The sequence below is a fragment of the Schistosoma mansoni genome, chromosome 2, assembly GCF_000237925.1.
Source record: "Schistosoma mansoni strain Puerto Rico chromosome 2, complete genome".
Lineage (NCBI taxonomy): Eukaryota > Metazoa > Platyhelminthes > Trematoda > Strigeidida > Schistosomatidae > Schistosoma > Schistosoma mansoni.
In genome coordinates, this window is record NC_031496.1 from 9,965,960 (window position 1) to 9,988,516 (window position 22,557).

General features: G+C 33.3%; 1 protein-coding gene and 1 non-coding gene across 2 annotated transcripts in view; both read right to left on the reverse strand.

The window, feature by feature from the left end:
- The window catches only part of Smp_208060 (putative cation-transporting atpase worm), a gene marked incomplete at its 5' end in the record, with an annotated part of 53,800 nt that overhangs the window by 21,119 nt on the left and 10,124 nt on the right, over nt 1–22,557 (reverse strand). The window contains 5 exons of the mRNA XM_018795624.1: nt 899–1,442; nt 5,048–5,287; nt 16,869–17,025; nt 18,495–18,611; nt 19,195–19,401. Coding sequence (XP_018649918.1) covers nt 899–1,442; nt 5,048–5,287; nt 16,869–17,025; nt 18,495–18,611; nt 19,195–19,401 — 1,265 coding nt within the window. The remainder of the gene's footprint in view (nt 1–898; nt 1,443–5,047; nt 5,288–16,868; nt 17,026–18,494; nt 18,612–19,194; nt 19,402–22,557) is intronic.
- Nucleotides 14,510–14,575, reverse strand: Smp_tRNA_01164_Gln_TTG.1.1. Its single transcript has one exon. It is a non-coding gene (tRNA).

Below are 22,557 nucleotides of genomic sequence, written 5' to 3' on the forward strand. Positions count from 1 at the left end.
TTCAGAGGAGACATCATTCATGCAAATCCATAGTACTCAATGGTCAGGCTGTTTATATCACGAGACCTCGCCTCTAGTTACATAATTTCCAACTATCATACAACAGTGAACGGAAATGCACTACAATTACTTCCGATCATCCAACTTCTAGTAATTTCAGGAACCCGTAAACCATAAATCCTTATCTACTACGTCGTACAAACATATGCAGGGTTCTCAGATGTCACACAATACAGCTTAGTTCAAGGTTGAGTGAACACTTCTGAAATTAGTGTCTGAATTATGATCGTTACTTTCGAACTGCCCTATTTCTCAAATAACTTTTAACAGTATCTGTGATCAAACAATCGTACAACGCAGAGAACTTAAATATCGAAATATGGCTTGAAACATAGGAGACTGAGTCATCGCATGGTTGACCACGTATTCCTTATGAATAATTAGAAACTAAATAGAGATCAATATTTGAAACATTCCGACTAATTCAAGATGTTATTCATGAATAATCCAGGTGCTGAGTTGTTAGCATCACAACTTGAAGTTCAGAGATTTTAAGGTACAACTAAAGTAGAGATAAGATCTTGTAGGCAATGTCGGTCAACAAAAGCGGTGACATTTACTTAAGCCGTACATTTAGATTTGTAGTTGTTTAGTAAATATATAAGTCCATAGGAAGATAGGAAAAAAAAACCTCTTAACTTGTACAAGGGTTGTGTTAATGAAGAGGCAAATATAAAGCAGATAAATAGGTAAGGTATACACAGTAAAATAATCATTGATGACGTGTTTCCTAAAGGATTTTCTGAACGGTCTAGATGAGAGCAATTACATTTACAAAATGGAAAAATAAATATTGGTTTGGTAGGAGATTTTCACTAATGAATTCATATGAACTTACACACATGGGACATCTTCACATAAGCGATGCATCAATTTTCGGGATTTCGTACCATTTCTTACAGAGAATGTGTGAGCATCAGCATCACTTTTAGTCGAAGTACGATTAACAGGCCGAGATTTATGAAATTTCCTCGTTGTTCCTGTTTCAGTTGTAGCTGTCACTTCAGTGACTGGTTTGTGTAAATCTTCAGCATAATGAAATTCAACTAATGAATCGTATTGTTGATTGAAGAAGTTCTCCTCAAATAAAGAATTTGTTGCATTAAAACTTGAGTGTGTACGTGGTCTATTATTGCTTCTTGTTCCTTGTGATTGTGTCAACAGAATGGATGGTAAACTAACATGATTTGAAGAAGTATCAATATGTTGTTGATCACTTGCTAGATCACCTTTGGCAGAACAAGTCACAGAATCATTCGAACTAGATGACTGAACATGAGGAGGAAGTGGTGGTGGTTTCGCAGACACAAGTATAATACGATCCAGTTCATCGATCATCTCGCAATCTCGAGCTACGGACAATGCAGTTAACATATTATCACCTAAATAAGAAGGTTGAATGATGAGCAATAATACATTTGTTGTAATTGTAATTGACATACAGTATTAATTTACGAAATTCCATTGAGTCACAAAAATTGAAATGAAATCATGTAAACTGTTTTAGTGTAATGTTTATTACATGAAAAACTAATTTAATAAAGATATTGACCGAGTAAAAGAAACAAAACTCTAATGATGATTCAAAGAAAGTTATGAAACTGTTATGCAATACAATTAACTTATTAATTTGAGCCTAGTACAATTAAACGATGTTTTTTTCAGTTTATGAAATTAAATAAAAGAGAACATGGTTACTAAATAAGATGACATGAAAACGATAACATCATGTAGTAACTTCGACTGAATCGTAACATGTTATGATTACATCCACATTTTTAAAGTCATAAGGGAGCTTAACGTGAGATATATCCACAAAATAAACAAAAATCTTGATGTTCTTCTCAAGTTTTAGAAATTAGTAGGTGAAAATGCGGATACCGATTTTATGATAAGAAAAACATCCGACACATAAATGGACGATAATTACTTTGAGATTTTTTAATAAGATTGAAAAGTAGAAATTATTCAAATCGCATTGGTCAACCATGTTATCTGTCGTAAAATGTGTTCATGTAAAGCGGTAAAAATTCAGGTAGAAAAACAAAACTTGAAATCTGAACATTAATGAAGCTAAAATCAATCAATAACAGATTCTATAAAACTTTAATTATTAGACCTAATACAAAACTAAAATTACATTCTTAAATGACGATCATCAAAGTAATTACTAACTGAGTATGCAAGCATTTATTCTATGGAATCCTGAATAGTAGGAGAAGTAAAGAAAATCTACAATATTTCTACGCCTCTTTCAATTGTTAATGATTTGGATGTGGAATAATTAGCGATATTGCTAACCTGATTTGTCAATCATTGTCTGTTCGGTTAACCTAGATGCATTAATTCACATTTATTCACTAGGCATATTTGAGATTATTGTTTAACAAAATAATCGTGAGGGGCGGCGAAAATTCAAGATTGTTTTAACAGGAACATATAGAACTACTGGAGATTCGAACTAATTGTCTGTTTAATCTGCCATTGAATGAATCCAGTGATATTTCACTTACTAATCAGATTGCTAGCATTAATTTGGAGTTTTCTTTCAAATTCGAATGACAAAATTATGGTGAAATATTAATTTAAATAGATTTCTTGTTCAATTACTCAATGTTGATTTTTTAAAAGTACGTTTAGCGCTTCACATATAGGATACACTATTCATAGAACGTTGGACAAACTTAGTACATCAAAACAAAAAAACCCGCATTGTTTCTTAACTAAAAGGGTTTGTGATTTAAAGGTAAAGCTTACACTCTAAACCGAAGAACCAAAAAATACTTTATTGATACTAGGAAAAATGGTCAAACGCCAAGATTTAGTTAATGATGTTGCACAAATTAAAAAAAACATTTACACCAGTTACAACTAAGACATATATCTAATGATCTACTATCGACTGACCTATTTCAAAAAAAATTTCTCTGAGTATTATTCAAATGAAACCAGTTATAAGATTTCCTGCCAACTATGAGTTAAGGCCGAATAGCTGAAAATGAACCTAGTGTGAACACCATCCGCTGTAAGGATTGAAAAGGAATTCTTATCGTTCAAACGATGAACAATTTCAAAAAGAAATTAAATTTCGAAATATATCTCATTTTTTTAAAGTAACAATTACAATCTATTATAAACAACTTGCCCCTACATACCCTGGTACGACTGAAAGTGTGGAGAGTCTGCTCTCCCTCTCCAAATGCTCTCATATGGCCACGCGTATACAGCAACTGCCACGGAATTCCTACTCACTGCCTTATCGTGGCACCGGTGTTGTTTACGAAATTGAGAGGACGAAAACGAATGTCCGACGTTTAACCGGGTTGGTTGACACAGAAAGTCCACCTAGGCGAGTTGGGAAACTCTGATTCCAAACCAATGGTGCACATGGGCTTCAGTATTCTGAGGGAGCAAATGGCGTATGAATCAATTGTTGGTCACCGACTACCATGGGACTGCATCTCCTCACGATGCTCCACTGCATTATGGATCAAGCCTCTAGGTTAAAGGCTCCAGGTGTGACCCCTTAAGAAAACCACCTGCTTCAGTTTGGGCACCCGGGCAGTATCACAGCTCTCACACAAAATAAAATGAGATTTGTGTGGCGCACATGTATCTGGTAACCCCTTGTACCAATATTTATGTGTTTAAATAAAATAAAATAAGCAACTTAGTAGATTGCCATTTTCTTTCTGAACTATCATGAAAGATTTCAAATTTGGCACCATAATACTGATTTTCTACAAACACTAATTAATGACTTTCAACAAAATTATAAATCATTTTAAATCACATGTTTATCAATATTTTACAATTAAATAAACTTAATAATGAATCTACAGAATGCCACTGGTATTTATACCCTGTATGTTATTGTTACTTATGAAACTATTATGAAATAGATAATTGAAATAAAAAAAGATGAAAACGATTTATGATGATTACTTTCGGTTAATCTAACATCTTATCACATTTGAAACTCCATAAATGGAATAATGCACCAGAAAATATTTACTATTCTACGCAATTTGAAATAAAACTCACTTTGGCTAATTCAGTATTCACACTTGCATAATAATGATAATTCCATTAAGATATATAAATTACAGTCCATAAAGTTGTTTTATTACTAAACAGTATCATACTATTCATCGTTAAATTCAGTTAAGCGTATCACTTTAAAAGAACCTGTTGTGACTTATTCAGAAACGTACACCGGATGTTCTATTATTATTAATGGTCGTTTAGATGGTCAAATAATAATAATTAATGAACGAAAACTCAGGTGGTAGAAACCAATTTATTGAATAATTCAAAATCACATAGTGGCTTGGCGAAGTAAGGAAGTCATACCTAAAATAAATCATTTGCACATCTTTACCATGCCACTTACATACTCTATTATTCCTCTAATTATTTTGTTGTTTTGATTGCTCTCTGATTTCCTTTCTGATTTCGTCATCTCAATTTTCTGCTGCCAGATATTCCACTTCCGGTTGATGCCACATACTACTTACATTTGTCAGCATAATTAGCATAAATGACAAGCTTAATGGTGAAAATGAAACAGTTCCAGTGGCGCTAGCAATATGCAGACCGATCTAACTAGATCAGATAAGTTGAACAACTAACAGGCAAAGACGATTCAACGATAGTGCAACCAAACACAAGTGAGAAATTAAAACTGCCGTACACAAGAAAATCTTAAAAATAGTATCAGATAAACACTGATCATTAAGTAGATGAGCTTAAGTAAACAAATGTCGAAACCAAGTTATTTGGTAACTTTTCCGAATAGCCAAATATGGTGATCAGAAGTCAATGTATATATATATATATATATATGTATATTCAGAATACTCCAAGTTTACATCTAATGTTTACCTATATAAACTGTAGTTAGTTACTGTTCGAGAAAATAATCTAAAAGATCACTTCCAGGAGAAATGACATTGAAAACAAACACATCAATGAAAAAGAAACATACCAGTCACCATTACAGGTCGAATATTAGCATATCTTAAAGTTTCAATCACTTGAGTTGTTTCCGGTTTCAAACGGTTCTCCATGATCAATAGACCAAGAAATTGCAGATCTTGCTCGACACGATCCCTAGATACACGTAAAACTTTTGTATAGGTTGCTTTCAATGGTTTCCAAGCTAACGCTAAAACTCGATAACCTTCACGTGTGTATTCCAACAGAGTAGAATGGAAATCTCTAGGAACTAAAGAATGGAAGAAACCAATAAGTGAAGTTCATTAACAAACACAACCAATATGCAGCTTTATTTATATGTTCCATTAGAAGATAGAATAAACTGTTGGAAATGTTGAAATATGTCTAATATTTTTCTTTTGGAAAACATTAAATATGAATTTCATCTAATCCTAAAAAGGACACTGGTATATTATTTGCTTAGAGAAACTAAGCATCAAAATATTTAGTGCGATTAAGTTGTTTGTTTCATGGTTAAAACAAACAAATGATATGATAAATGAATGAAAATAAAACTACAAATCAAAAACATTATCTATTCCAAAGAGAGCAAGAACATAAAATTGAACAGAATAAAATAGTTTTTAATGTAATTCTGTTTGGTTCTTAATTTTTGCTCTCTTTAAGATATGAGAAGGAACTAAGTATAGGATCCTGATGGAACGAATGGCATATGAACCTATTGTTGGTCACCGACTACCATGGGACTGCATCTTCTTACGATGCTCCACTGTCTTGTGGATTAGGCCTTCAGGTTAAAGGCTCCGGGTGTGGCCCCTTAAGAAAACCACCTGCTTCAGTTTGGGCACCCGAGCAGTATCACAGCCCTCACACAAATTGAATGAGATTTGTGTGGCGCATATGTATCTGGTACCCCCTTGTACCAATATTTATGTGTATAAATAAAGTAAAATAAAAAATTAAGATATGAGAAGGAACTAAGTATATGAAAAAATCTGTCCGTTTGATAAGTGGTAAAAATAATAACCCGATGTTTAAACTGATTTACCCAATTAACTACAGACTATCTTCAGTACTGATGAAAATACAAATGGAATAATGTTAATCAGACTGATTATAATAATTGAGTTAATTTAACTGATAAAGTCCTAATTATTAAAATGAATAGTAGGATTTTATTGTAAACTGATACAAACCCTGTAATACAAAGAGTTTCTTATGTCACGTTTAAATCATACTGATTTATTTACATCCGGAAGGCATTGAATAATGAATAAATTCAATAATATAAGTGTCATCTAAACTTTCTTTGCATACGTATTGAATGTGTTGAAGTGCAATAACTAGAATAAATATTGATTTTTAAAAAAACCCTGACATTATTATGGACAAGAAACTGTGTCCGAAAATTTATCAAATATAAAATATAGGATTATTTGATTGGATACAATGAACAACTTGATATGGTACTATGCTTTTATTACGATGATAAAACGATTATTATCAACAGTGATTAGAAAAAACTGGTTTGCGAAATTTACGTATAAATACTAGATTCTACTCAACAAGATCAACATAATACCAAAGTGTACGTAATTAGGCAAGAACAAAAAGCTAGGAAACATTACTTTTTAATTACGATATAGTAAATACACTAACCAGTTAGCTTTATATGTTAACTTGGTAGTACAAATAACTGGTTTTCATTCGATAAGTTTGTAGGTCCGAATCTACGTTATACAAATGTTTTTATGGTCATTGGTGTATTTTCACTAGCTCTTGTGCATGCAGTACATCACAAAACTTAATACATAAACTTACATTTCGTAAATGAATTATATGACTTACATCAGAAAATTTAAGCATAAAGATGGTACCAAAAACTTTACTAGATGACGAAAACTAAATTTATCTTAAAAATGATTGGTAATATCAGCTTCGACACATCGCTTTTGTTTTAGTAAACCAACAGATAGAATTTAACGATTCATACTAAATTACCAAATAAAAATGTTGTATGAGAGCGATGAATAAACGAATGGTAAGTGCTAGGAATTATTTATGGACGATCACTACGTATGTTAAGTTATTTTTGACCTATTTGTTATAGTCCCTCACATTCACAGTCACCCTTGGCTTGATGGTGTATAATTGTTATTTTCTATTTTATGGTATGATGTGGTCGGGTTTGCTTGTATATAAACTGCGTATGCTTAAAATATATGATCCTTACAGTGGAAGCTGATATCTGTATTACTGGATTGAACTAGATGAGCTAGACGAGAAGCTACTATATAGAGGACCAATAAGAACTCAGAGTTTACTCAATGTTTCTTGAGCTGGTTAACGCGTCATTAGTTTAGCACAGGGACAAGGTCATATAAGCCGGTGTTCTAATTGGCGCTTAGTCACGCATTATTTGACGGGGCTTAGAACATAACAAAAACTATTATAAGATCTGATAAAAAAATTGCCGTTGTTTTATAATTTAAAAAAAACTTGAATATGATAATGATTATTTAACTGTTTGGAAGAGTTAATACAACAAACAATCCTCGAATTAACCACATCTTAGAGAACTTTGACATTAGTTTGCCTGGAACATATGTAAAAGATCCATTTTTATTTCTTTTTTTAAGAGTTTATGTACTAGAATTACTGAATTATTGATTACCATTAATAATGACGGAGAGGTTAATTGTTCACAAAATCTATCATGAGAAAAACTTCAGTGATCAAGTAATTAAACGCTAACTACAGAAAAACCAAATTGTCACTTATATACAATGTTCAGTTAAGATACAATAGAATGATAGTACGTTGATTAGGTACAATATGAGGATATATTTCTACCCATCGTATCGTACATACCATAGATTTCAACATGTTAATGCTTACTTCTTTATCTATACACAAATCAAGAACAAACACAATACTCAATAATTAAATGAACGTATTTCGAGACACTGAGCAGGTGTACTAATAGTAGTAAGAATATGAAATTACGATAACAAAAGTCTTATCAATAGTTAAACATAAGAAATAGGAGGTCAAACGTGGGTGAACAGACTAGAATAATCATCACAAAACATTAAGATCATTACGTAATAAGAAGTATGTAAATTATTAGATAGTGAAGAATACAAACGGAAAGAGGCAGAAAATTACAAACAAATGATAACAAATTCACTTAGTATTGTTTGTTTGAATCTTCCCATCGATGTGTTAGGACTGCAACTGGTCAGTCTCTAATTGGCATATGTGCATACTGTGCGTATTGCCTCGATATACCTTAATTCACAAGCATGGTAAGCAAAGAAACAATACTAAGTGAATTTAAACTTCACCCCATCGCACAAGCAAGTGGCTATCAGGACTCAGTGGCCGAGTGGATAACGCGATGGCGTTTGAAGCGAGGGTACTGGGTTCGAGTCCCAGAGTGAACATCAACTCTGAGATGCAGGTACATCCAGCTGACGAGTCCCAAATAGGACGAAACGCGCGTCCTGGATTCCACTGCTAGCCACTATCCATCTCTGCTTAAAATGATAACAAAATTAAAAATAAAATTTAGAAATAATAAGAGTCCAGTCATGGAAGGGATAGGGGGGTTACAAATTTCTTCTGTACACATAAATTGGGGTGGAATGTACGTATTTTCACAATGGGAATCTTTAATATTCAATTATATTGTCAATGTTTCCTATCAATTGGATTATGGTTCACAATTATGTAATAGTTGATAAAATTGAACACCTCAGAAAGTTGTTTCGCTCGTAATTGTAATACGTACGTAATTTCATTTCGAAGACTATGACTTATTATAAATAAATATCCCGATGAGTAAAAAAAATCAAATTTTCTGACGTTTCGTGACTGAGTGTAAAACAAATTAAATTTGTTATTTATTCACTGAAGAAGTGGCTTACTCATCGAGATATAACAAATATATAAATTTATTTATAAAAATCTACCCAATGGTCAATTTATTCGAAATTATCAAGTCAAACTTTGGTAATGATACCTACTATGACTTCTTGATTAAATCGAAAGAAATCAAATATCCACCAAATCAACATAAGTCACTCAACATATAAATTACACTTAAAACGAAAGCTAAATATAGTCGACTACCTTCAATCAGTTAATATCCTAATGTAACTCATATCATCTCTAGGTGCTTAAACTACCCGTCACATTGTATATCAGTTGATAGAATTCGATCAACTCTATTAGACTAGAAAAATATAAAATCGATCAAACTACTAAGTGATTTATTAATTGTATGCAAATTAATTCATTACAAATTTTTCAGCATAACAACCAACTAGATCACAATTGAAATTTAACAATCAAACATGATATGAAACAAATATATGATCAACTTATATCACAATTTGACAATCAATAAATAATCATTCATAATAATGAATGTAGGAATTTTATATTCGTAAGGTTACGGTAATTAATGATCTTTTTTGAAAAGCGGTATATGTATGCAACAAAACGAGATAAAAAGGAACGTTATATATATATATATATATGTATTGAAATGGCTTATCCAAAACAATGAGCAAAAAAACGTGATTATCAACCGATAAATTAATTTGTTTTCTCATGTTTTCAATATCATTAACAGTTAAAATATGTAATACAGTGTAATGTTTGAATTTTTTTGAAAAAAAAGTAAAAAATATATAAAACTTTACAAAGCAACACCACCACTAATCCATTTATGCACAAACAAATACAGAAAGATACAAAAACTTGGATAGAGACAAGACGTAGCAAAATTCCACTCTTTTAAATATGTAAATTAGAATTAATTGGATGATTTGCAAATATTAATTAGTTAAAAAAAAACATTGTAGGCTAGAATTATAAATTTACTGATGAATGTCAGTGTAAATTACAAAATATGGAATAAATTGGCTCAGATATCGTAGTGATTGGAAGTAGTAGTAAGTAGTGAATAGTAATAATAGTAAAAGATTAAGATTTGAATATTAGTCTTTTAATATAATGAGGATCTTTAAACGAGTAATAATAATAGTAAGTTGATTAGTCAAGTAATTGTTTTCCACTGTTATCATTGACTTACAAATTATGTTGATTAGTTTAATGTTTTACATATTCGCATGATATAAATATTACTACTCTTATTGCTCAGTATTCTTGAACACTAGTTCATTCGACAAATCCCCAAATCAGAACACGATTGAACAGGGACTTAATGATATACCAAATAACAAGGTTGGATAGAAGTAGGAATCATAGTGGGAAAAAAACGACAGTATATTTAAAAATTCCATACGAAAAGGTTTTAGAGTCTTCTCCAAGCATCCGCTAGCGCTGATTGGTTAACAAGTAACCGATCAACGTGCCCCAACATAATCCTGCATGGAACATACTTAAATCCCTATATATATATATATATATATATATATATATATATATATCCCGCTAACAGTATATAAGAGTGAAAATCAAATGAAAAACAATATTATCGGCTTATAATGTGTTTGTCTAATTAAAGTGATGGGAGTTTTTTTTAACATTTTGAAATGCAAATATTAGATTTTAAAAGTCAGAAATATGGAGAAAAATAATCCCTTCGAGATTATAATCACATCATATCATTTTTCATCGAAATCTATTGTGAACATTACAATTATATAACAAAAAGGTAATTTTAATAGTCTATATATATAATCAAATTAATGAAGTTGATATCATTAAACTATAAATGAAAGACTACGTGGAGAAAATCTCTAATTTACTTGACACGCATGATATTGATCACCACCCAGTGATCAATCAACTGTGATTAGATCTCAGTCCTACAGGAGGTTGGTCACGGCCTGAATAGCTCAGTGGTAAGGTCTCTGACTGTAAAGCTGAGTGACACGGGATCGAATCTGTCAGGGAGAACCAGTTCCCTCAAGATTACAGGTACACCTTGCTGACGAGTGCCAAGTAGCACGAAACCCGGGTCCAGGGTTTCCTGTTGACCACCTCCGACCACCATCTTATCTCAACATAGTGCACACAGTGTCGAGCCACCTAGACTAGTGGCCACATCGCAACTTGATCGATAGCATTCGATCAGCACTAAGAAGGACTTGACACGCATGACATTCATCACCACCCAGTGATCAATCAATTGTACTAGTAAGTAAATATTCCAAAATAGAGTACATTCACTATGATAAATTATATTTGATGATAAGGAATGTAATATTCACTAAACATTCGACTACAATCAATCAAATAGAAAAATGATTTGTTTAATATGTCATTTAGAATATTTTTAAATCGTAAACATCACTAAGGATATAGACCTCTTAAACTCTACTAAAGATATTTATACATATCGTACAATGTGCATTATAATTCGAAGTGGCAGTAAACTTTTTCATTTGTCTTCTCAATTGTTAGATACAAGATTATAAAAATACTGAAGATAGCTATAAATTGGGTTGTAGTTCTTTTCTAATGTTGTGTCGGGTTTTCTAAATCGCATAGAAGAGGATTATACATAGCAGTCCTACTCTTAATTAGTGTTTTTTTTTAAAAACACATCAGTCGTACACAGACCAAATCGCAACACTACTGATCATCGTTGAACAATCAATTGAATGGAACTCATCACTTTACATCAACTTCCTTGACTATGAGAAAGCGTTTGACAGTGTCTATAGGAGGACTTTATAGAATCTTCCTCGACATTATGGTGTACTCGCTTCGGCGGTACATATACTGATATTGCAACGATACAGAGAAGATTAGCATGGCCCTGCGCAAGGATGACAAGAAAAATCATGAAGCGTCCCATATTTCTTCCCCCTGTACCAATATTTATGTGTTTCAAATAAATGAACTATGGTGTACTTGAGAACATCTTCAATATCATCCGAAATTAACACGACGGACTACACCGCGAATTCGTGTATGGAGGACAGCTCAAAGATGCTTTCGAAGTGAGGACCGGTGTCAGACAAGGCTGTTTACTCTCGCACTTCCATTTTCTTCTGGTGGTTGACCGGATTATGAAGACCTTCATATCACCGGGAAAGCACGGCATTCAATGGACAGTTTGCATACAACTAAACGATTTGGGCTTCGCAGATTACTTGGCCTTTCTATCTCATACATACGAACAAATGAAAATGAAGACAACTAGTGTAGCGGCAGCCTCTGCAGCAGTAGGCCTCAACATACACAAAGGAAAAAGCATGATCCTCAAATACAACACGGAGAACACCAAATCAATCACACTTAATGGAGAAGCTCTAGAAGATGTGGAATCTTTCACGTACCTGGGAAGCATCATCGATGAACAATGAGGATCTGATACAGACGTAAAGGCAAGGATCGGCAAATCAAGGACAGCATCCCTACAGTTGAAGAACATATGGAACCCAAAACAACCCTTAACCAATATCAAAGTGACAATCTTCAATACGAACGTCAAAACAGTCCTACTGTATGGAGCTGAAACTTGGAGAACTATTACAACCTTCATTTAAAAGGTATAAGTTCTTATAAACAATTGTCTACAGAAGATACTGAGTGTTCGTTGACCGGATACTATCAGCAACAGCCTACTGTGGGAGAGAAAAAACCAGCTTTCACATGAAAAGAAAATAAGGAAAATACATTGGAAGTGGATAGGACATACATTTCGGAAATCAAACTACATCACGAAACTGGCCCTAACTTGGAATCTTGGAGGCGAAAGGAGAAGAGGAAGGCTAAAGAACACACTGCACCGAGAATTGGAAGCAGACATAAAAAGCATGAGCAGCAACTGGAAAGGATTACTCAAGACACAGTTGGATAGAGAACGCTGGTGGACAGCTTATGCTCCTTCACGAGGGGTGACATGAGTAAGTAATTACGATGACTTTCAATAAGCTATTCTTCCGTCGTAGTGTTGAAAAAAATCAATACAAGAATACTGGTCGATTATCGATAGAATAACCTGTTATCCTCACGTTTATACAAATTGATATTATACAAATATAAATTCATCTACTGTCAATTCTAAGATCTCTACAATGTGTGTTCTTTGATTTCTATTGCATTAAATTCTAGTCACTATCATTCGATCTAGTTTTTATCTTAAAAATTTTAATGTTCATTGTTTATTATTCATCTGGATACATGATGAACACATTCAAAAACACAACAGATGTACAAATATCTATTCAGAATGACATAGAAATATCAAACAGGTTATTAAACACAATTATTTTGATTACATAAAATTTATATCTGTGTGTGCTTTAATCGAAGTAACTTGTATGCTAGCATGGTGTACTAGTTCGACACATTTGTCTTTTGAATACATTTCTATTAAAAACGAGTATTGAAAAGTTGTCTACAGTTTTTTTTGGTAAAAGTTTTAAGTATATACTTGATAAGTGACAATGAATAAATTCCAAGTCACATATATATATTTCATGATTCAGCTTATAATGTATAACCTTTGACATAAAAAATTAAGCATTGAACTTAATTTGATATAAATATATGATGGTTGTGAATATCACGGATAAATCGACAAACATTAAACTTAGAATCGAATATTATAATTGACATTTGAAAGATATGAGATGATGAATTAGTACAAACTATGCCGTTTACCAGGTTTTATCAATAATAACTGAACAACTACAATATTATTATTACTATGTTTCCTAGTCATAAAATATATTCTAACATTTTCACAACTCTTCAACTATCGATTACTTGTTGGATCTGTTTCAAATTGACAATAATTACATTTGAAGCAATTAGTCCCTTTGATAAATTTTGATAATGTAATAAGAAGACGAAGATTATCAGAACTATGTGATATATTAGCGCAATACATTTCGAACAATCTGATCACACATATACTTATCAGAAGGGGCTTTGTGGCACTGGCTCGAGACTGGTAGGTCCTGGGTTCGAATCTCGCGAGTACGGGATCGTGGATGCACTCTGCTGAGGAGTCCCACAATAGGACGAAAAGGCCGTCCAGTGCTTCCAGGTTTTCCATGGTGATCTAATTTCAATCGACTCATGCTTTCAACTAAGAAATGTGAAAACAATTTGACACCTAATCACTCTGGATAATAAGCATATATTACCAGGGTAGGTTTAGGGAGAGAACAAACTGTTTTTGAATACACAAAGGGGGTTTGAATTTTCGTATGGCTAAGGCTTCAATAAACTTCAGTATACGCCCTTTTACACTTTTAAACAACACAACAAAAGCCGAGTTCAGATCAATCTTATGACCTGTTTCGATTATATGTTTGGCAATAGAGGATGATGGATGTTTATCCTCTACTCTTATTGGGTCATTCGACTCTATTTGTCTTTGCAACCATTTTGGTGCATGTTCACCCACCCTAATTTTCTTAACAAATATATGTGTGATCAGATTGTTCGAAATGTACTGCGCTAATATATCACATAGTTGTAATAATTACATTAATTTACACGTTATGAATGACCGCTATTTAAATACATTAAATAAGGTGAAATCTTAACATCATATATACTAACCCAGTCTACTAATACTTCGTTAAACGAAATTATCAAGAAACACCAACACATTAATGTAATGTCGAGAATTTATAGTATTTAAAATGAAACCGACAATAATTAAACAATGCATAACTAAGCAAAGATGGATAGTGGCTAGCAGTGGAATCCAGGACGCGCGTTTCGTCCTATTTGGGACTCGTCAGCTGGATGTACCTGCATCTCAGAGTTGATGTTCACTCTGGGACTCGAACCCAGTACCCTCGCTTCAAACGCCATCGCGTTATCCACTCGGCCACTGAGTCCTGATAGCCACTTGCTTGTGCGATGGGGTGAAGTTTAAATTCACTTAGTATCGATGGGAAGATTCAAACAAACAATACTAAGTGAATTTAATGCATAACTAAGGCTCTTCAGCAACAAAGCGGAAAAATTAGGCTAGTTTCTGACGTGGATATGAATGTTCGGATCAAATAATCACCCTTTATCTGGTTCTAGAACATAGGCATTAATACTAACACCTAACAATCGCGTTTCTTAATTTGGGTATAGAATCTGACTCCATTGACTAAGAGGTTTTGTGGTAATGTTGTTGAGGAGACAAGGAAATTCATCGAAAAAATTCAAAAGAGGTCCTGAAAACACTGGGAAACACTTTATTCAAAAAGCATTCAATAAAAGTTTTACCAGAAGGATCTAGTAAGGGGAGAGTCACTTGTCACTTTTCTGATTGGATGATTACCTATCCTGCTACTGTGTTTAGAAGTATTCCAAAACTTTCCGGCCCAAGGCCATCTGAAATGCTATAAACGCACTAGATTATCTGCACATAAAAGAAACCTTGGAGTAGAGTGGTCTTTCCATATTTCGCGCCTTTTCTCTCGTGTTCAAGTTGCCGTGTAGACAGCCTAGGGGTTACTAGAAGAGCATAGGAAACCGAACCAAGTGTTCAATTAGATTTGTCAGATGTTTATTGTAGAGAAAAAGTGTGCCAAAGAAGTATATTATTCTTGTGAATGTTCTTTACATGAACACTGTTGGTCGAGATTCATTTAATGATGAACTGTCATCAGAATTACGAACACCCAGTTGTGTAGGCCAGAATTTTCCACTATCCCAACTTTCGCTTAGTGCCGTCATAGATAACCACCCAAATTTACAAATTCATCTAAAAATTTAGGGATCGACCTCCTACCATGAAACCAACATACGGAATTAGACCATGCAGAAAATATAGTTCTCTTTGGTGAAGACTTCAAAAAAATACACAGTAGTATGATTATCTAGTGCAACAATGTCAGTATACTTAAAATGAATTTTTCTACATGAACATGCAAATATTTTGCTCCAGCACCGACCTGTATCAATTTTTAGTCTGATCACAAACAGTCAGGTCGTAGAGTGCCCCAATGATTTCATTTATCGAGGGATATCATCTATCCTGTTGGGTTGGTGTCTAACGAAATTTAAGAACAAAATAAAAGAAGTCAGTTGGCTTTTGTCACCAAGTGTCAACTGTGACGTAAGTGATAGATCAGTCTTTCAGAAAAAAGAGCATAGTGAGCACTGGCTCGTTTCGCACCATTTCATGGCTATGAAGTGTAATCTTTCAAAGAGGATGTCTACAGGTTACTAGTATTTGATTATAGATGTCTTCGAATCATGGTTTATTTATTTTATGACAACCGAGTGAACGATGCTATAGTTACGTATTGCGTAACCAACGAAAGATAACAAACCAGTTGATGAAAGTGTGAACTCTTATCCATTAAGACAGTTGTAACACGTCTCAACCTGTCCAACCACCCCCTACTTCGATGTGAGATATTGGGTAGTGTGTAACCAGGGGCCGTCAAATCGAGAAATACGATTAGTCCAAGAAGTCATTGACTGTTGGTCTCAGACATGTTAATAGACGCATACAACCTGGTCGACACAATTAGTGGTTAAAGGTGCTGCGTGAAATGGCTCCAAATCTTTTATAAAGGTCAACATACACTCAATTCCTTATTATTTGCCTTTAGATATTCAGTTTTAAAACGATTAAATACTTTTTGTCACACGAATTCAAGAAACTTTCTTAAATCACATTGTACACACTAAATCATCTTACTGTACATAATGTTAATACCACTTTGGTATACATATTTATCATTTCGTCTCAGAGTGTTAAAACGATGTGGGAACTTGGGTTGATACATATTTGTGATAGGTTTAACATTGCATATAACTGACCGGTTGTATTAACATTAAATAATAATAATAATAATAATAATAACAATCATTCTTGACAATCTTCACATTTTACTTACTAGTATCACATCTGCACAATAATTCAATAGTTTCAGGTGCACCTTTAGTATAGATATTGAAATGATTTTGATTGAGAGCACGAGTAATCACAGACATACGTTGTAATGAAGAACTGAATGGAAATTGACGTAAAATACCCACTTCATATGGAATATCCTACAAGTGTGTGAAATCAGGATTTTCGATTTCAATGAAAAGCATTTTTATAAAACACAGAAAAGAAGCAAATCGTAATTTACTAAGCTGACATACAAGCTCGAACTTTAAAAATATTACAATCTATTAAAATAAGCTATCTATTCATGTATGCTTTCCGAACATTATAAATATTGTTTATCAAAATCAACCGCGTTGCATTTAGATATTCACTTTGTTTTAGCATTACGTTAGGTGATTTGATACCATATGTCTATAAGGGCAAGTAGTGATCATGATATCCAACTCGAATAAGTTTTAGGATGCCAAAACATAACAACGGTACTTGAAAATAAGTTTGATCACTAAAGAGCTACACCATGAAGCCGTATAAACGACCATTTTGTCAATACCAAGGTAAACTATGTCAAACCAGATACCTTAGTGGCCAAAATCTACGCTCACTTAGAGCCTAACATAATGAAATAAAACACGATTGGAAATTTTTCTTAATAGATGTGTAGGCTTCTATAACGCTACAGAAGTTAAGCCCCATATTGGCCTTTTATTTACAGCTACAGATGTGTTTATCAAGTACATCTCTATAAATTGATAAAACTACAATTTACCTATGGTATAAACTATCCAAAAACAAACCACTGATATTTTAACATTGTAGACCGCTATAGTGCCGCGTGTATGTGTGCTGATATAGGCACGTAAATGTAGGTGGCTTTATAAGCCATTTAGTTAAATGGACGACTGTGAAAAATAGTTGTCGTCGACATCTCTCCTCAAAAAACAATTACGTAGCTGAGTACCGTTACTTTTCCATAAGTTATATCATACGAATTTGGATTAACAGGTTTTCTGTGCTGAAACACTTAGTTTGTACGCATCCCCAACAGTCTCTCATGGAGTTTTATGAATCTAGTTTATTCTGTTGATACTTCTAATACATTGAGCTCTCTCGTGTTTCCCAGTAACATTCAAAGTGTACATAAACAACGATTCTAGGAATTCATTACAATCTCGTTGCAAAAAAGAGTAAAGTATTCCACATTCAAACCTTTATTTGCATGGTTTGGGACCTAACTGCAGGAAGGATATTCACAGTTAATTTTCCTAGCATGAGTGCAAGTTTCGTTTAGTTTGACTTTGCGCAATTCCAAAAACTTACTACAGAGTGATGGTGTATCGAGAAACTGAATTATTGACGTAAGGCCACAATGAATCGATAACAAAGGACAAGATAGTCCAGTAGGAAAGGTTTCCTTTTTTAATAAAATAACAATATAGGATAAACTGTCAGTAATCGTACAACAAGGACCAGAGCAGTTGCTATGTCCAGCACAATAGGCAACACTACTCCACATTTTATCATCAGAACATACATCGACTCTCTCAGGTTGAAATAGTCGGCATTCTTTATCAAGTGTATAAGAAACTGTAATGTAAAGACACAAACCTATCTACACAACATAACTTACATCATCATTAAATTTTTCAGAAGTCTTTTCCTTCAAACTGGTTTTACTCGGTGGACGTACGATAGCAGGGACAGCCATTTCAAATTTACAGTGATCAGCAGCTTCTTCAATGAGTTCCTGACAAAAACAAAAAGATCGACAATGAATTTGTTTACGTTAATAAACGTGTTGTTGTATGGCTGTATAAGTACATCCTTTAAACAAGCTTTCGTGATATTTTAGAAAATATGCCTCAATGTTACTAGATTTGCATCTTATCTATATATAATTGATAGCTGTCAGAAATAAAATCCAGAAATTGAATCTCATACAGTTTGAGGATCATTCGGTTGTATGTGAATCTACCACAATGCTTAACAAGTCAAGGTTGTTGAATCTCTTTGCTTCAAAAAATTTCTAGGCTTACTAACTTTGAATGACGTCCTAGCTGTCAATAAGTAGTAAACACTCAAAAGATAGTTGAAGCCATCGATGGGGTCACAGTTAACTACGTTCAAAACCAATCTTTTCCCAAACCCTCATTCTGTCAGCGGAAACACACTATCAGAACCTTCTTACCTGTACCAAAAATATCTAGTAGGTTAATTCACATGTTATGGTGTGTGAATCTGACAATAACCTCAAAGTAACTACGACATTTAGGTTTCAGAGAAGTAAAAATTGTGAGCGGAAAAAAACTAGAACAAGGTACAATCCTTACCCATTTAGTTGACTGGAACATCTTTAAGTCCAGAGGATCTCCGGACAGAACTCCTTCAATCAATGTCAATGAGTGACAAGTCGCTAAACATTCCATTAGAGGACCATTATCCAACTCTGATGGCTCTAATTCCGGATCTCCAAATAAACCATCTTCATAGGGAATAATACCCCACATATCCAAACCATCTTCTGTTAAAGTACCCGTCTATGAAAAAACATGAGACAGTGGAAAACGTGTATAGTACATTTAGATCTCAAAGCTTATTTCTGAATAACTACGAACAAAACCTAGGAAACTGATATTTCGGGTACTCACACACTCGATATTGACTTTCTAACCGCTACTCACTCCACAAGAATTTTCCACATTTGAACCCCAAACACAAAATAACAGTCGGATAGTATCAAAAGAAGCTTTAAATTCAAGGTTGGTCCCAGGTACAGAAAATAGATAACATCTACAGGTTTATAGATGACCTTGATGTTCTCGAAGCATGTTTAGCTTAGTGATATTTAAAATGTATAGATCCATTGTAACATGTTTTGATGAACCATTAAGTCACAAAAAGATATCAAAGTCATATATGATTACTTAATCCCCCAAACTTAGGTAACTGGATTAGTGTCAGATTACTTGACTTTGTTTATTATCGGTGGTTAAGGGGTTTAAATTTGTTGACACATTTTGATTGTTAAAATCATGATATGAAATTAATCAATTTTGCTGATTTTTAACTGTTTATGACAGTAAATTTACCATAATTTTACATGCATTGAAAGATCTCACACGAGAAACAATCAGAAGATCTGAGTAATGAGCTACGTGATTGGAATTTGTTTTGATTTAAATGTTAGAAAGAATATTGAAATATTTCCCAGAATTATGTGTTTTCTAATAATAATCTATCAGGATAAGGTGTATGTGAATGCAACACTGTTGATTATTTTGATTCGAGTGAATAACAACAACATATGTGGTAGTCCATATACTTTATTACAGGTTAAAACGCTAGTTGGCAATATTGTGGAATGAAGTAATGTTAGCATTTAAACTTGGTGAAACTTATTTAGACTTCGTTCAGTCCTATCAGATTAACTACGTTCACTTTAATACTACTGTTAAGAATAAGGAAAACATCTTAATCCACAGATGAGGGTTATGTATGATTGATCACTAATGCTATGAATCAAACTATGTATCTGATTCGATTATGGAGTAACATATATGTACTAAATAAAACGAACATGAAATATAGAGAAAAATTGCATTTAATATTTTGAGCAACTACATAATGAGACGTATGAGAAAGGCTAGAAAAGACAGTATGGTTACCAAAGCTAAATACAGAAGGTAGGCAAGAACAAGATATTCGCAGTGATTCTCTAGATTAGAAAAAAAAATCCAAATTAATAATACACATACATTTATTCTTGATAAGCAAAGATGGATGGTAGCTAGCAGTGGAATCCATGATGGACGTTTTGTGTTACTTGGGACTCTTGCGATGGATGTACCTGCATTCCATAATTGATGTACACTTCGGGACGCGAAGCCAGTACCGTTCACTTCAAGTGCCATTGAGTTATCTACTCAGCTGCTGAGTTCAGATGACCATGGGTTTGCACAATAGGGTGAGGTTTAATTCACCTTGTATTGGTTGTTTGAATCTTTCCATTGACGTTTAGGACTGTAATTGGTCAGTCTCTTATCTTATTTGTGCATCCTCTGCAGATTACCTTGATACTGTTATTAAGTCACAAGCATTATAAACAGAGATGGAGTCTTGGATATTTTTATCAAACTAGGGTTAATTTCTATTTTTTTTATCTCTTCCTATAAGTATCCAATCCCTTTTAGCACTTTTTCATGAGTACGTTTTCGTGTGAACCGGAGCTTAACCGTTTCGGTAATGTGAAGAAGTGATTCAACTGATTATTAAGTTTTAGTCTGTTAGTAGATGAAGTATTTCAGATGCTGGTTTTTTTATTTTTAAAGTACCATTGGACACTGTAACTCGTTAATGAAACGATTAAAATGAATTATTTAATTATCGATTTGCAATTTCAGGTTTGGTTAATAAGAGACATTTTAGTCAATAACCAAAAAAATTGTCGCATTTTTGTGTTTACATTATAAACACTAAGATTCTGACCGATGTAGCTAACTGAATGTAATTGTCATGATAGCTGACACAGTTAACAACTCTTACATAAAACTTAACGTTATATGACAAAAAAAGCTACCATATGGTATTAAAAAGCATGTTAAAAAAGCAAAATTCAAAGCAAAATTAAGTTAGAATCGACATTGAATAGGTTATTTGATTTTATTGAAATCATGAATCGACCCTAGTTAGACCACCATTGAAAGCATGAAAGCACTGGATGATCATTTTGTTGTGGAACGGCACTAATGAGGAGTACCATAGTGGGACGAAACGGCCATCAAGTACTTCTGGGTTTTAAACAGTAGTCTGAATTAGATCGGTTAATGATTTTAATGAAATTCAACAACCCCCAACAACCTCATATTGATAGGTTAGTTAATTAACAACTACTGATAAATTTAGGTAGTGACTACTCATTTATACAGACTAAAAAGCTCATAGATACTACTGAAATTATGCTTTAGTATGCAGCTTGAGACACGTATTAGGATTAAAATAATTTTAAAAAAAACTGGATTCCAAGATAGTTAGTTAAAATAAGGTACTATAACATGACTCTGGTGCTAAATTGGTCCATGAAGCTTGGAGATAAATGAAAAATAGAGAAATAGTGAATAAATAAGTGGCAAAATAGATGGAGAATAATTAAGCAAGAAAGATTTTAAGACGTCTGAAAGAAAAAGAATACACGAGTGTCTGATTTGAACTGTGTCACTTACAATTTAATCAAAATCCATATGCGAAAAAAATCTAGAGCGGAACGGTATGATAGAAATAGGATAACTAATAATTATGTTATAGAATAAAGAATAGCACAACCCAAGCACACATGAAAGAACATTAATATGAGTAAAAAAAATTAGACCAAAAAACGCACTGAAGATGTTTATATATATATATATATATATAATGTGGATACATTTCTAATAATTTACATGGCTGCTGATTTTACACCTTTTGTTGAAAAAATTAGATCATTAACATCGACGGGCATTGAAATAATTAAGAAACATGCAAAATGTGAAGATAAAAACTCAAAGAAACTACAGTAAATCGAAAGCCTATTTTCATTTAACTTAAATTCAAAGGTGATGATGTCAGTGTCAGTCATCAATATGAGACTAAAAACTACTTTGGTAAGAACTCATCCTGCAGCTAAACTGATTGTTTTATCCAAAACAACATGTTCTTTA